The sequence below is a fragment of the Melanerpes formicivorus genome, unplaced genomic scaffold, assembly GCF_026170545.1.
Source record: "Melanerpes formicivorus ecotype bairdi unplaced genomic scaffold, bMelFor1.0.p_v2 SCAF_1, whole genome shotgun sequence".
NCBI classification, from domain to species: Eukaryota; Metazoa; Chordata; class Aves; order Piciformes; family Picidae; genus Melanerpes; species Melanerpes formicivorus.
Window position 1 is genome coordinate 43,047,989 of NW_027142353.1, and position 16,662 is coordinate 43,064,650.

Sequence of the window (16,662 nt, forward strand, 5' to 3'; positions counted from 1 at the left end):
CTGCTCCACAAAATGTTGCTCCTTGCAGTCATTTGATGTTATTACCTGAGGAAGTCGGGATGGAAGACCAAGAAATCTTTCAATTTGTGGGAATATCATTTACCATGCTGCACAGATGTCTACATACAATGTGTCCATCTGCCAAGGTTTATATTTGCATAGCCAAAGAGCTTTCAGTGTAGATACCTGTCCTATTCCCAATCAGTCATTCTGTGTTGGTGTCTATTTTATTACTGGGTTTATCATTAAAAATAGATTTTAAAATCTGAGTAATTTCTGCGGGGGATTTTCAGGCTTTCTTTTTTTCTCTTCGTAGGGTTCCTGTTGTCTTCTATTTCTCCCTTGCTGTCTCACAACATCACCACTTTGACTTGTCCCATCTTTTTAATAACAGATCAGACCTACAACAGGAGAGGGACATGTCAGTAATACCCAGAAGGGCAGACAGAATCATAGAATGGTTTGGGTTGGAAGTGACCTCCAAAGGTCATCTAATCCAATACTCATGCAGTGATCAGGGACATCCTCCATTAGCTTAGCCTGCCCAGAGCCCTGTCAAGCCTCACCTTGAATATCTCCAAGGATAGGACCTCAACCATCTCCCTGTGCAACCTCTTCCAGTGTTCCACTACCCTCACGGTAAAGAACTTCCTCCTAATCTCTGACCTAAATCTATTCTTCACTAATTTAAAACCATTGCCCCTCATCCTACCACTACATGCTTTTGTGAGTGTTCCCTTTCCATGCTTCTTGTGGGCCCCCTTCAGGTAGTGGAACTTTGCTATTAGGTCCCCCAGAGTCTTCTCTTCTGCAGGCTGAACAGCCCCAGCTACCTCAGCCTGTCCTCACAGGAGAGGTATTCCATTTTCATTGGCCCTCCTCAGGATCGGTTCCATCACGTCCATGTCCTTTTTGTGTTGAGGGCACCAGAGCTTGACACAGCACTCCATATGTTAGTAACTGTTTCAGTTAGCTGTTTTGCTTTGATTCTCAGGCTATTGGAAGGATCTGCATCATCTTGTCTGAACTGCAGAATTTCTTTCAATCAGATTTCTCCTTTTTTTTTTTTTTTTTAATTTCCTTAACTTCAAAGAAATATTATACTTGGAATAATTTCCAGTCTCTTCCTTCGCAAGGCAATTTTGCCACATTCTCTTTACAAAACTGGGACTTTGGTAGCTGCTTTCCATACTAGTTCCTGCAACAAAGGAACTGGTTTGGCCAACTGCTCTTCGATGAGAAATGATTTGAGCTGTGGTATCCTGAAGCAGCAGGGCACAGGTCTGACAGGATGCTGATGAAGAATGAAGATTTATCCAGAGGACAAAATCAAAGGACAGGTAAACTTAGGTGTAGTGGTTTGAACCTTAACTGGAATTTAAGAGCTCAGATGGTAGAACACCAAGTATTCCTCCCTGCTCATCCTTCCTTTTTTCCCAATAGGGGAAAAAAAGGGGAAAGAAAAGCGGAGAAGAAAAAAGAAAAAGGGGTCAGTAAAAAAGGGAAAGAGGTAAATCTACCAAAAAATAATTTGGAGTTGGTTTGGAAGTAGAAGTAATTTTTTAAAAAACAATATATATATATATATATATATATATATATATATATATAACAGTAACAGAAAGGGTTTACAAGAGTCAGGAATAAGGAAGAATAGGAAAATGTACAAAACCAAAAACCAAATTTGGATGGCCTTATATCTCCTTTGATGTATGTGGATTTCAGTCCTTTAGGGAAGTGTGGATGCAGCAGGGAGAAGACCAGGCCTGACCATGTGGCAGAAACAGGAGGCTAGCAGAGGCTGTGGGTCCTTTTGAGCAGGCGAGGCAGGAGCAAAGAGAGCAAATGGCCACAGTGTTTTCCTTTTTCTAGGCTTGCTGGAAAGGAAAGGGGAGTGGAATAGACCACCTTTGACCTGGGGGACGCCCCCTCCTGGGAGGGGGAAACCAAGTCCCTCTCCGTTCATATGGATCAGGTTTCTTTTGTCCCCTGGGGAAGCAGGGCTCTCGCAGCCCTTCCCTCAGGATGGGTGTAACTCAGCATATCAGGTTGCTCATACTGCTGGTACTGAAGAAATGCTTCAGAAAAATATAGTTTGGACATACAAGTTGAGGCAATGCCAGGATATTACCCTGTGGGTAGGGGTCTGCATCACTATTAACTGGTTTTAAACTGGAGAAGGGTAGAATTAGGTTGGACATAAGGAAAATGCTTGTTACAATGAGAGTGGTAAAATAAAGGAACTGGTTGCTCAGGGATGTAGTTGAAGTCCTGTCCCTGGAGACATCCAAGATCAGACTTGATGTGACTCTGGGCAGCTTGATCTAATTGGGGGTGTCCCTGCTGACTTCATGGGAGTTGGACAAGATGATGTTTGAGGGTCCCTTCCAACCCAACGCAATCTGTGAATCTGTGGTTCATGGCTGGGCAGTGACATGGGAAGGACTCAGGACCAGTAATGGCTGGTGGTGCCCTCAGGGCTCTGGCAGGGACTATCTTCTAAGGAAGCTACTTGGCAATGTTATATATTTATGGATTCAATCAATTCCTATTTTAAAAAAAAGGCTATTACACTTGACAAGATTGGGTGAACAGCCAGGGCAGGGGCAGGAGAGGTGTTTGGATAAGATGACTGTCCAGGACCAGTTTAAATAATAAGTGATCAAAGGCTACTCTAGTAACATTACTGGAAAAGAGTTCTGCTGTTCTCCTCTTTCACTTTCCAAACACAGGTTTGTCATAATGTTTTATAGGGACAGTTTAGCTATAGAAGCCATTCACCATTTTGCATTACAACCTTGTTTTATCTTTTCCATCAGACACCAGCTATAATTAACTTCATAGATATATGTGAAAATCCTCATGAGAATCAAAACATTTGTGCTTTATGCTCCTGCAAGGACTGTTATTTAAGGATCACATAGTGTTCTACTACTCATAACTATTCTTTCTAGGAGCTTTTTGACACAGGCAGAAGCTATTAAACATGTCTGGTAATTAATGCAAAGAATACCATGAAGATGGACAGCATCTGTCAAGAAGAGAGAGCTGAGCTGAACTCAAAGTGCTATGATGCTGGAGAACTTCTGACAGCCTCTCTCTCTTCCTCAGTTTCTCTGCCCAAAGAGTGACACCTTTTGTGCAGTGTTGAAGACTTACCAAGAAAAACACTTATTGAAAGATTTAGGCATTAAGCCTTTTAGACAGCATAATTAACAGACACGGATGAGGAGGCTTACTCAATGGAGCCTAGTAATACATTTCTGCTCTGGGAATCCATGGCATGACTTTGTGAGGGTTTGTGCAAACAGAAAAATACTGAAGTTTCAGTCTGGATGAAAACTAATGTACACATTGTCTGCAAAGAGGTGTTTCATAAAGGCTGTGTATTAAAAGGAAGTGGGAGATTGTAGGGGGTGAAAGTAAAACTGACATGAATAACTGTGTTCAGTCTAAAGTCTTGTGTTTCAAGTTATACATTTTAAACATTCTCCACTTTTATTTACCTGTTAACTTCAAAGGTTTGGATGCTAATTGCTCTGCTGTCACATTTTTGGACTCAATGATCTTGAAGGTCTTTTCCAGCCAAAACAATTCTATGATTTAATGACATCATTGTCACCTAACACAGAATGGGGAAGATTCTTTTATCCCCTTTCAGATTTTTTTTAAGGTGCAGCAGAAACTAAATCAGGGAAAAATATCTTTGTATCTTTTATTGCTGGCACGTCACAGGAAGAATTAAAAAAACAGCTGGTTCATGTTACAAGAGATCACAAGGTAGGCTTGCCAGTAAAGCATCTCTCTGAAGCTGAGCTAGTAAAACAAAAATGAAGATATTAAAAATTCTCACATAATGATTCTGGTTTGCAAATACTGTGCTGAATGATATTTTCAGCCATCTCCTGGCAATACCCCTTGTGCCCTCTGACAGGCAACCTCTGCCCTTCAAAGGTGTGTTTGCACAGGAGCTGAATATGGATAACAGGAGAGAGTGGACTTGCATTGCACTACCTGAACAAACAGCATCTTCGAATTAAGTGAGCCCATCTCACATGGTCATTCAGGACTACATGGCACAGGAACAAGATCTGACAGATTGCTCTGTGCCTGCTCCTGTTTGGATGGATCTTTTTATTTTGCCTCTCACTGGTGTTCTGGCTTTGAACAGAGCCCTCAGATTTGGAGGCCACTGAAACCTGCCCACTGACTTAAGTTTCTTTCTTTCTGTCATCTTCCTTATAGGTCAACGTGATTTTGATTTAGCTGATGCACTTGATCATCCAGGTAGGTAAATCTCATATCCTTATTTTACTACGGCATTTACACCAATAATAAATCTTGAGTCCTTTTCCATGAGGATTGGAATATGAAGTGGCTAGTACTTCAGTTAAAGACATACAGAATTGCAAAATGCTAGATTTCAATGTTTCTGTCACAACATTAAAATTTTCTTTAAAATAATTTAAAAAAGCTTTGAAAAGATATCCTCTCATGTTTAGCTTGTCTCATTTTTTTCTGTCATATTTACTGAATGCAGCTCTCTCTAGATTTGCAGATACCTTCTTTTGCTAAGCTGAAAAAGTTTAAGCTGTTATTGTTTATCAGGATGTCATTGTGTCCCATAGATGACATAATTACAAGGAAGCCTACGGTGATCAGAAGACCGACGAGGCCTGGTTTGAGTGAGTATTGAAGCCAACAGGCCAAAACTGATTTTAGATATATAGAAATTGTGTCCCATGAGATTCTGGATCATATTTGCAAATGCATTGTATCTGGGATGTTTTTGTGAATAGTACCTGTCTTCTGCATGTAAAGCAAGTGGTTTTTTTGACAATTATCAATTACATGTTTTAATAATTCCAGTGTTATAGATGACTCCAGGTAAAAGTTTTTGGTAACAGATTTATTGGCACTAAAAGATCGTAAAAAGGCAATAAAAGCAATAAAAGCAAGCAAAGCAACCGGTTGGGCATGTGAGGGTACAAAACTTCACCCAAAAAGCAACCTTACAATAGTTTTCTTCATCTTATATAGTTACATCATCTACATAATCAAACTTATGCTAAATAGAAGGCAGGCATATGATAATTAGTCTTAGAATAGATGGTCAAATCCCTTCTCCCTACATTCAGTGTGGTAAGGGTCAAAGTATCCACTTGCACGCATGCTCAATTGTGCAGGCTTCTTATCTGAAGAAAACAAATTCCCAGTTCTGAATGTTTATCTTTAAGACAGCTCCTTCTCAGCCGTGATGTCTCCAATTAACCAGACAGTGTCCTTGCAAGTCTGCAAGATAGGTTTCTTTCCCTTTACCCTCTAAACAGGCCTCACAAGATCCTGACCCTTAATCCCAGTGCACTCTAAGTCTTACAATTTTAACACAAATCACCAGTATATTCATCACAATCCCCCATTTTCTTTTTGTCACCATTGATTTGTGTTTAAATTTCCAGATATTTCAGAACCTTCTTAATTGGATCATAACCATCTGCTTGTAACTTATTGGCATAAACAATTTTACCTAAAGGTCTTACCATTTTAAACCAACAATTACAATGAATTACACAGATCAGTATTACAATTAGTCCGACAGGTATTACAAACAATTTTTTAAAGCAACTTATATTCGATAAGCAAGAAGTTAACTTATCCCATATTTCTTTAAATCCAGAAGAAGTATCATCCATAGAAATTTGATGTAATATTTGATTGTGATGGACAATCACTTAACAAAACTACAGATTAACATAACTACAACAGCTTACATTTATGTCTACACATACAACATGTAAGAAATCCAAAGCTAACCTGTTTTGAGAGACTATTGACTTCAAGCTATTGAGCTTTTATTGCATCTATGCTTGCATTCATCATAATTTCAGCTGTAGCAGAAAAATTTACCATCGCTTTTTCAAGTTCACTAACCCCAAACCAAGGTAGAAAACTCCTAGCAAAACTATGAAACTTGCTATGCCTGGTTGGTAGTGGATTTGCTCCCTTTTTGGTGGTTCTTGCAAAGCTCCTGAGTAATTCCTGTGGCTGATTTACTATAAAGATATGAGGACAGGCCAGTCCTATAGCACATCTTCCTTACCAGCTTAAGGGTAATACCTTATAAGCATTTTTATCACATATCCAATACCATCCTGACCCAATAGGTATCAGCCATCCTTTAGGTATGTGTTCTTTCTTTCTGGTCTGATCATGGCTCCCCATAGTTCCTTCTTCCTAACTAATAAATTGTGAACACTTTGATTACTGTCCTATAAAAATTACATTCCCACATCCAGGGTACAGGTATATTTACATCCAAGGGTTCTTCAAATTGTAATCTCCCCCTTAACTGAAATTGTGGAATCTTGGTACAATCCTCAAGTTGCTGGGCTTTTGGAATGCTTTTTGTATTTCTGTTACATCAGGAAAGACTGTCCCTATCAAAGGAAACCTGTATGCTGAATTCTCAGGTAGCTGGGAACATATCCAACAGTAAAAGGACACTACTGCCTGTCTGATGCAGGCTTGAACCCACAACCCTGAGATTAAGAGTCTCATGCTCCACTGACTGAGCTGACTGTGCTCCCTTTCAACAACTGCAGATAAGTGTTCTGTTCTCATACCTTTACTTCAGATGATGTTATAATCTTAGCTCCATAATGGCCTTTCAACCTACCTGTCATTACTAATATTAGAAGAGAATTTATCCACACATGGGAACATGGTCTTTGATTTTGATTGGACTCCTTATACAAAAACAGGGTTAGGATCAAGATTAGGCTCCACCAGTATATGTTAACTCTGCCTCCTTAGCCTACTGGGTGCAACCAGCAGCCAGGTGTTATGTCTTCTTGGCAGCAGTTACATTCTTCAGGAGCCCCACAGATTCCTTAACTCACTTTAAGATTTCATTCGGAGTCTCTTCTCTACTTCCTCAGTTGGCTTGTTTACCATTTCCCATTGTGCTTTTGTTATTTCAATTCCTCTTCCCTCAAAATCCTCTACAATAATTTTTCTTATGTCTTCCTTACTTTTTTTCCTTCTACTAACCCTTTCAATTTCAAAAACCTGATCTCCTCCTATGATCAGGTGACTGCCTGGTGGATGTGGGGAAGCCTGTGGATGTAGTCTACCTGGACCTCAGCAAGGCTTTTGACACTGTCCTGGTAGCAGAGGATGGTTTCGATCCATCGACCTCTGGGTTATGGGCCCAGCATAATCCCAGTGCACTCTAAGTCTTAAAATTTTAACACAAATCACCAGTATATTCATCACACCAGTAATCCTTTAGAGAGAGGGTCACTGGTCTCTGACAACATTTTATTTCCTCAAGACCTTCTTCATACTTTTACAATCTTCATTGAACTCCCTGGGGAACATAGCAAAGAGTAACAGTTTTTTAAAATGGGTAACTGTTCCTCCACTTCCCCCCTACCAATATTTTCACATAAATATTCTTGATGCTTGTTAACAGACACGGAAAAAATCAGCATGTCTGGGGATGGTTCATAACACTCTAAATGTGGATTTATTCTGATGCTAATAAAGATTTTTCAAGTAGGTTACTTGAATCGTGCCCCAAAATATTTTGTCAGTCATGTTTAAAAGTAACCTAGAGATGCTAATATCTACAATGAAGCTGCTTCAGTCAGGTGAAAGGGATTTGATTTTTAGGGAATCCTAAATCTGTGAGAGATACGACAGTCAAATTATTATCTACCCTACCTGAATCAACTTTGCTAATTCTTGAGAATGAGGAAATCCATGGTTTTTTTGACCATTTTGGAATCTCCTTTGGCATGGAAGAGGATTGTAGTGAGTTTAAAAACAATTATAACTTTTTTTCTTCCTCCTATAATGTTATAAAATAATTACTAGATTTAGAAACATCCTGAAAGATGATAAAATACGTCCTAGTATTTGCCTGATCCTTTATACCATTTAGGAGACACCAGTTTTTATGAAGAGTTCCTTTGCCTCTCAGTCTTGCATACTTCAGTATCTCTGAACCCCAGTCCAGGTTGCTGCCCACTGTCTGGTTGTTTAGGGTACACAGATTATGTCTACAGTCTATTTTCTGGTGAGCAAACAGGAAAAGTAATGGTATAGGTGAAATGTTGCAACCTTTGATTCTAGAGGGACCTTTCCTTTTTTTTCTTCTGACAAGTCATCACAGGCCTGATTAATTTTGACAGAAAAAACACATTCCTCAATTTTACTGCTGAGGATGGTGACCTTTATTCTCTGTTCTTTTAACATTTTGCTCTGCTGTTATTTTTGGTCCCTAAAGACAGAGGTATTTCCATTTGTATTTCATTCATAACAACTTTAGCATTTCTGCAACAAATTTCTGCATGGAACCTCTGCATTTTACCTAAATTCTGCAATTTACTGCTTCTTACAGTGTTAGCATTTGACAGGTAAATGAATTTTTGAAATACAAGTCTCTGCTGGCTAGACATAGACTAGATCAACACTCAGTAAGAACAAGCCAAGACACATAGTATGAATTTCATTATTTTCCTGCCAGATTTCCTGGTGACATCAAAGCATTTCTGAGTTGTTACACAAATGAGACTAGATACTGTTGGAAAGCAGACTTTCACACCCTCCAGTTACAAAGAACACAAAAAGGCAGAGTTCTGCGCAGTGATTCATTTGACCTTATCATAGAATCATGAATGGTCTGGGCTGGAAGGGACCTCTGAAGGTCATCTAGTCCAAACCCCACCCCTTCAGTAAGCTAGACCAGACTGCCCAGAGCCTGGACTTCCGACACATTGGGGGAAAAAAAAAATAAATAGTTGTGGGTCCATTTAATTTTCTTTGTCAACAAACATCAGTATCAAAATCCAACAGATTTTGCTGTACCTTTTCTCCTGTTTTCATTCTAGTGCTGCACATGTATAAGGAAAAAGAAAGGGACTCTTGGAGTTATGATGTTTATCTTCTGCCTATTGCTCAGTGACTGTCATTCCCTGCACACCCTAAAATGCCACTGACACACTCATATTCACACCTGCACATCAGAAGTGGAGTTCCTCTTGTTTACAAGTCTTCAGGTCACAGAAAAAATTGATACTGGATGGAAACTTCCATCCCAGGTACAGTGAGACATGTGCACAGTGCCAGGGGAATACCAATAGCCTGTCGACTGACTACACAATATGCACATGCATACCTTTAAGTATATTTAAAAACCTTTATAACTCAGCAAAAGAAAAACAGACTGTCACCCAACCTCAAAAAGCTATCTATGATCACTTGAAGCAAAAAAATTTTATGTGGCCATGACTCTCAGCTAAATAAATTAGCTGATTCAATTCTCTCTCCCTAAGTCAGGTTTTGTTCTCAAAATGGGTATTCCATTTTTGCAATTCAACAAATTGCACTTGAGCGTAACATGCATATACCAGTTTTAAGCACTGACATAAATGTTAATAAATGGGTATATTAAAAACAAATATACATTTTAAGATTCTACCATAGATAATTTTATTTATGTTCGTGAAAATGTATCAGAAGGTATTGATCTTGATTCTATTGTGAGATTTATTCTGAACTTACTTAAAGAAGGAATGCATCTTTGATATTTTGAGTAGAAAATACGGTATCACTTGACAATTATTGTTTGGGCAAATATTAAATCCTATAAGGGTTCTCAATTTGAGGGACTAATCTCAAGAAAAAAGTGTTTGTCAAATATTGTTGTACATTTTATATTAAAACAAACATCTCTTTTCCCTCAAAAGTTGTGTGCAACTTACTTCTGTACATTTTCCTCCTTTTCATTTTCAGACAATGATCTGCACCTAGGAGATGCTCTTGATGGGGGTGAGTTCTTTCCTCAAATATGGTCTTTTTCTAAAGTATGACTAATTTGTGAAAAGACATGTCAAGATTGTAGGAGGAACTGTAGCAATAAGAGTCACTACAACTCATGTACATGCAGCCTTTCAGCCAGAGGCCATCACACAGAGAGGGAACAGCAGAATGGTCTGTGGTTGCCAGCTATAGAAACTTGTAGGCTGGCCTACCTGCCAGAACAAAAGTCAGTTACATTTTACATTACCTTCTGCCAGGCTACCACAATCATGGCTGTGGAAGGGATGTACTGCCCATTCAGATGGTGGCCTCTAGCAGAAAGCTGAAGATAACAGGTGATGGCAGTAGTTCCTTCAGCTACCTAAAAAGAATCTAAGATTAGGAATGAAGGTAATGGTGGATAGAGAGAAGTGTGAGTTTGTAGCCTTGATAATCCCAAATCAGAAATGCAGGAAAGAATGTTTCAGAGATAAGCACTGATGGACATGACTCCTATAACTTTCAGATATTTCCATAACATCCAGAACTCATCTAGAAAGTATTCACCATGCTGTGCTGAGATGGGTAAACAGACTAAATCCTTGAATTTGGAAATTTTCACACCACATTCTGTCCAGTATGTTTAGAGGTATATCAAGGATGTGAAGTACTCTAGAAAGGTTCTTTTCCAATGAAATTATGTAAAATGTAAATAATATAAAATTCCACGGGAATTAGGGTTCCACAAAATAAAAATTACTTCTCAGCCCATTGCACAGAATCTCTGAATTACAACTCCAGTCATGGTGGTCTGGTTTACTCATGTTTCAGTCTTAGGGAATCATAACTTTTCTATTATTCTTTCAAATTTCTAGGGCTTTCAACATTTCCAGTTTCCCCTGTGGCATTTCATGCCTCTGTTTGAATGACATGTTAGCCCACACTTTATAAAGATGAAGCTATTTTTTTAATTCCCATGTTTATACTGTAACATCTTCCTGCCCATACTCATTTATTCCATCCTTGCAAGTTTTGAATGTGTTCTCTTATGAGATGATGAGTTTAGCATGTTGAAGTGACAAGAACAGAGACAGGGACAACAGCACTCAATGAGAGTGATAGAAATCATCCAACTTTATTGTTCCACACTTCATTATTTATAGTCTTATGCATAATTAATTCTATTCTAATTTAACACATACTATTGGTTTATCTCTAAAAGGTTACATCATTATTTTCACTACTCTGTGGTTTTTTCTACTCAGTCTAATTGCTCTTTTTCCCAGATCTCACCTCCTTATCTTGTTTGCCTCTTCTCAGGGGCATCTTGACCTCAGCATACCAAGCAATCAGCACTTTTCCACAACTCCTACTCCATTGCTATATTTTCAACAGAAAGTCCTTCACGGCCTGAATTGCACAGGTGTTCCTGGGACCTATGTCCCCTTTTCCCCAAGACAATCCTCAACATTGATGAAATTATTAATGAATAGCTTAAGCATCTTCAGTAAATCCCACTTTTTCATTCAGAGCATGGCAAATTATGTTTCCCTCAGATTTTATTTCTTTGCCACATTTTAATTTCAAGTTTCTAACTGACATTTATACATAGTATGGGATTAGTGATATGGACCTCACTGACAATAGTTCTGAAGACTTTTTTTTTCCTAGCTATGCCATAGAATATGTCTTCTTATGCTTAGAGAAGAATGAATAATTGCAGCATCACTAATAGAAATGAATAGAAATAAAAAAATCAGTTGCACCATGGTTGAGTCTTAGCTCATTACACACAGCTCTGGAACAGAATAAGTCTCTTCTTCTACTGAATAGAATTAATTAGGCAAATTTGATTCAGCAAAGCTTTCAGACTTTACCTAAAATCCACTGACTGTAGTAGGCTAAACTCACCTGATGTTAAGCATACATCTTAATAATTTGCTGAATCAGAACCTAAATGCTACTCACAAACAGGCACACTATATTTAGCAGCTAGGCAAGAAGAAAACATGGCAAAAGGGTAACTGGATTGTATTAAAGGTGTATGAAATATTTAAGGAGAGGGAGAGCAATTGGTATTTTTTTCTGTGACCTAACGTAACTTTACCCAGAGCTAAATTCACTCTCCAGCTATGAGAACAGCTAAAGATATGACTGAACTGGTTGGAGAAAGGGTAGCAAGAGGGGACCTCTTGCAACAGCCCTGGGCTTTAATTTTAGCAGGTTTTGACCTAAGTCAGCTCTTGCTACTCCAGCATTGTATGTGCAGTTTGGAAACTGCTATTAGCCATCGATTCTCCCACTTTTCCCAAAGCATCTCTTTCTAATACTCTGGAAAAAGTTAAGGACAAATACCAGCAAAAAGTCCTAAACAACAAAGCTGGAGTCTGAGTTCATTTTGCATTTTTCAAGAGTAGAAAATCCATCATGCATTAGGGTAATTCAGTATCTGTTAAATGAAGCTGTGTGGTGCAGCAGACACGCTGGAGGGAAGGGAGGCCATCCAGAGGGACCTTGACAGGCTGGAGAGGTGGGCACAAGCCAACCTCATGAGGTTCAACAAGACCAAGTGCAGGGTCCTGCATCTGGGTCGAGGCAATCCCAGGCACAAATCCAGGCTGGGCAGTAACTGGCTGGAAAGCAGCCCTGAGGAGAGAGACTTGGGGGTGCTGGTGGACAAGAAGCTCAACATGAGCTCTCAATGTGCGCTTGTGGCCCGCAAAGCCAATCAGGTCCTGGGCTGCACGAGGAGACGTGTGGCCAGCAGGTCGAGGGAAGTGATCCTCCCCCTCTACTCAGCTCTGGTGAGACCCCACCTGGAGTACTGTGTCCAGTTCTGGAACCCCTATTACAAGGGGGATGTGGAGGTGCTGGAGCGTGTCCAGAGAAGGGCCACAGGGATGATCAGAGGGCTGGAGCACCTCTCCTATGAGGACAGACTGAGGGAGTTGGGGCTGTTCAGTCTACAGAAGAGAAGGCTCTGAGGTGACCTAATTGTGGCCTTCCAGTATCTGAAGGGGGCCTACAGGAAGGCTGGGGAAGGACTTGTCAGGATCTCAGGTAGTGATAGGACTAGGGGGAATGGAATGAAGCTGGAGATGGGGAGATTCAGGCTGGATGTGAGGAGGAGGTTCTTCCCCATGAGAGTGGTGAAGCACTGGAATGGGTTGTCCAGGGAGGTGGTAGGGGCCCTGTCCCTGGAGGTGTTTAAGACCAGGCTGGACGAGGCTCTGGCCAGCCTGATCTAGTGTGGGGTGTCCCTGCCCATGGCAGGGGGGTTGGAACTAGATAATCCTTGTGGTCCCTTCCAACCCTGACTGATACTATGATACTATGATACTATGAATCTGAAGATCTTATTAACACCTGCTGAGGGCACAGAGATAACTTGTTGCCTTCTGCCCAGCCCAGAACATCAGCTTCTCTGTTGGCTCTGCATAACTGCACCACCAGCACCTACCTGAGATTTCCTAACTAGTGAAAAGGTTCTTTTCTTAATTCACTAGATGACAAATTAGAAATAGGTATAAAATCTCAAATGCTCATATTCCTTATTTAAAGCTCCCAGTTTTGCCTATCCAACCATCTAACTATATTAATTATCAATAGGTGACATTCCAAGGAAACCTTTATACCCCCCTCTTCCACCACGACCGGGAAGCTATAGTAATTCTGGTAAGAATATTTTCTCCTATGAAAATCCAACACTATAAGCTGTTCAGACAGATGGTTTAAATTATTTACTCTCTTATTTGCTCTCTATTTCTCTACCTCCCTTTAGTAATCACTGTTCCTGACCCAGTGTTGGGAAAGATCTTAGTAATATAAAGCCTTTCTGTCTCCACAAAATATGGGATGCTGACTGTGAAGTGTCATGAGATTAACACTCATCTTGTTTGCCTTTTTATTTTGAGTATGTACACACTGAACCTTGCTAAGGTTCAAATCTGACACTGAGCCAAATGTTATGCCTATGTTCAAAACCATAAGTAAGAAGGGCATCTGAGGTGGCCCTGCTACATACAACAGATGGGACTGGGGAGATTAGTGCAAGCCTGTGCTGCTATTGGGTGTGGTCCCAGACAAACACTTAAATAAAGTGTAAGTGGCACATCTATTCCTGCTACCACCATGGGCACCATATTTACTTCAGGTATGATTGTAGTGGACAGGTTTTTCTGGAATCCTTCCGGTAAAGCATCCACTGAATTCCTGCCCCAGAAACAGATGGGATTTGAGATGTCCATATTATATAAGGATTTGTGCTACCACCAAACCCACACATCTCACAAGTGCCAATACACACACAAAATAGGTAGACACAAACAGTTTTAGTAGTCCAGTTCCCAAGTGAATTTGAATAGGTGACCATTCCAGTGAAAGACATGTGACCCATCCACCATGTCAATGCTGGTATCTCAAAGGTCCCTCATTCTCCACAGAACATTACAAAAAGACTAGGTAACAGAGCTGAAGGAAATGACATTGTTCAGAAAATTTTGCAACAGAAAACTTAATCTTTACCTTGCAGGAGGTTTTGATGACTCAGATCTCCTTGATGGGAAGAGTTTACCGCCGTATGTAGCAGGTAGCATTTGCTAATTCTCCTTGTGTCTTCTTTCTAATACTTGTATCTTAGAGCTGGCTGGTTTTACTTTATCAATAATCTATTTGACATGGGAGGTATAGGACAAGAGTCTACTCTTTTCATTTAGATTAGTTCTCCTTCTCCAGAAACAATAGCTTTTAGCCTGAAGTTCAAACTTGAAACACATTCTTAAACATCTTGTAGCATTCGGAACCCTGCAGGATTTGTCTCTGAATTAATCTAGGATTGTCGAAAAGCAAGGGGCTTCTGCTGAGAACTGAAAGTATACGGAGTGGGCCTGTGCCCTTGACTTAAGTTACTGACAAATCATCACCTTGTCTGTCAGAACACACTGGCCTCCCACTCCCTGAGAAATCAGCTTGATGTAGACTGCTAAGTATTATCCTTATTTTAGAAGATAATATTCCTCTCCAAAAAACACAGGTGTCAAGAGTATGGACAGTTATTTCACCATCCAGCTCAGCTGTCAGTCAGGACTAGAAGGGGAGATCCTCACTCACAGTCCTGCTGAGAAGCTCCCTTTTGCCTTCTATACAAAATCATACTTTGCTGAGTAAAGACTTTGTTCTCAAAACAAGATGTAAAACATTTGTTGATGAATCTCCACCCTCTGTTTCAGGACAAGATGAGCATAATTTCAATCATGGAGGAAACACAGGTACAGTGAATAATTTATAGTTTGTTTCCCACCAATAGTAAGAAAATGTTAGTCCTATAAATGTACTACATATACTAAATTAGGCTTAAGACATCATCTTCAAACCAGCTGTAATGTCTTAATGAATTTCTAATCTTTAACCAAACATCTCTCACAGTTTGGCAAAAGCAATGAGAGAATATGCCTAAGTCAAACTGATTCAGTGCCTCTGACAAAAACCTTTCTCTCTTTTTCCACAGATTCAGGATTGGTAGCTGGACTTACATCTCCTATAATTTCTGCTTTTGTAATATTAGTTGTAGGATCGATAGCAGCCTACTCCGCTTACAAGAACAAGAAACTTTGTTTCAAACCACGTGGTAAGATCAAACTGGTCTCCCACTTCCAGAAGTGATTTAAATGCTGAAGTAGATGGAAATGTTACAATTTCAGTGGGAGCAGAAATAGGTCAGGGACAAGGGCATTTGAAAATCTCATCCTAAACAACCTTACTGGTCTATTAGATAACCTAGTAAATAATATTCTTCATCAAGAAGTATAGGAACCTGTAATGTGCCCAGAAGGTGGATATACATCACTATATGAAGGAAATGGCATGACATGAAGTCCCTGCCATCAGAGAGGTGACTGACCATAATGGCTATGTATGTGGAAAATAGCCTGTGTGGCCCAGACCAACCTCACTCGGGGTACCCCAGGCCTGTGTGTGCCTCCCGTCCTGGTCTGCACCACATCCCAGCTTGCCTTTTGTGAGAACCTGACTCTATTGTCTCAAACAATGTAGGGTCTCAAACAGTAGTCTCAATAGACAAGACAATGGCTTTCAATGGCTGTCAATGACCTCCTTTGGTTGATGGCATTTGACACAGAGATCTGTCTTTTTTTTTTTTTCCTACCTCACAATTCTGACAAAAGAAAACCTTTCTCTAGTGAATATTTTATGGAGACACTGCAGGCTTGCTCTCTCTTACCTGACACCACTCTTGTACCTTGAGCTTTATGTCAAAGATGTGCTTAAAACACATTGTGGATTGTATTGACAGACCAGAACTGTTCCTGGCAGATGGTTTAACAATGGGAAATGATAAGTTCTTCATAAGTGGAATTCTGACTTTTCCTTGTTCTAAACCACTGCAAGTGTGCCATGGAAAGGCCTGTGATAGGCATTACACTGCAGGGGCTGCATGCAAATCAGCAGAGAATTTTTTTAATCTAGCACAACCTCCCCACTGTTTGGGGGCAGGCTCCAGAAATCAGGCCATGACACCTGTCCTGGCTGTGAGCCTGGATGGATGGCTGTGTTTTTTGGCGTGGCCTTGGGACAGGCTGGTTGCTTTGTCTTCATCTGATGGTAGATGGCCTTTCATGGGGCCCATCTGCCATCACTGCCCTTCTGTATACACCTTCCACTGGGGAGGCAATATCCTGGGCCCCCTGGCACTGTCCACAGGTCCCAGCTCTTCAGGAACAGCCCAGCCATGACCCTTAGCTGCCGTAAGAGCCAATTTCAACTTGTAACTTTTACATTAACTGTTCCATAATGGGACTAATGACTAAAACATGAGTGAAATGCAAGAGGTGTGTGGAGAAG

At 40.2% G+C, this 16,662-nt stretch overlaps 1 protein-coding gene across 2 annotated transcripts in view; it reads left to right on the plus strand.

The window, feature by feature from the left end:
• Positions 1-16,662, plus strand: part of XG (Xg glycoprotein (Xg blood group)) — a 32,213-nt gene that overhangs the window by 13,937 nt on the left and 1,614 nt on the right. The window contains exons 2-8 of one of the 2 annotated variants that reach the window (XM_068141589.1): positions 4,246-4,287; positions 4,629-4,685; positions 9,799-9,834; positions 13,414-13,479; positions 14,336-14,392; positions 15,033-15,071; positions 15,311-15,430. In XM_068141589.1, coding sequence (XP_067997690.1) covers positions 4,246-4,287; positions 4,629-4,685; positions 9,799-9,834; positions 13,414-13,479; positions 14,336-14,392; positions 15,033-15,071; positions 15,311-15,430 — 417 coding nt within the window. The remainder of the gene's footprint in view (positions 1-4,245; positions 4,288-4,628; positions 4,686-9,798; positions 9,835-13,413; positions 13,480-14,335; positions 14,393-15,032; positions 15,072-15,310; positions 15,431-16,662) is intronic. The other variant, XM_068141598.1, reaches the window with a different exon arrangement.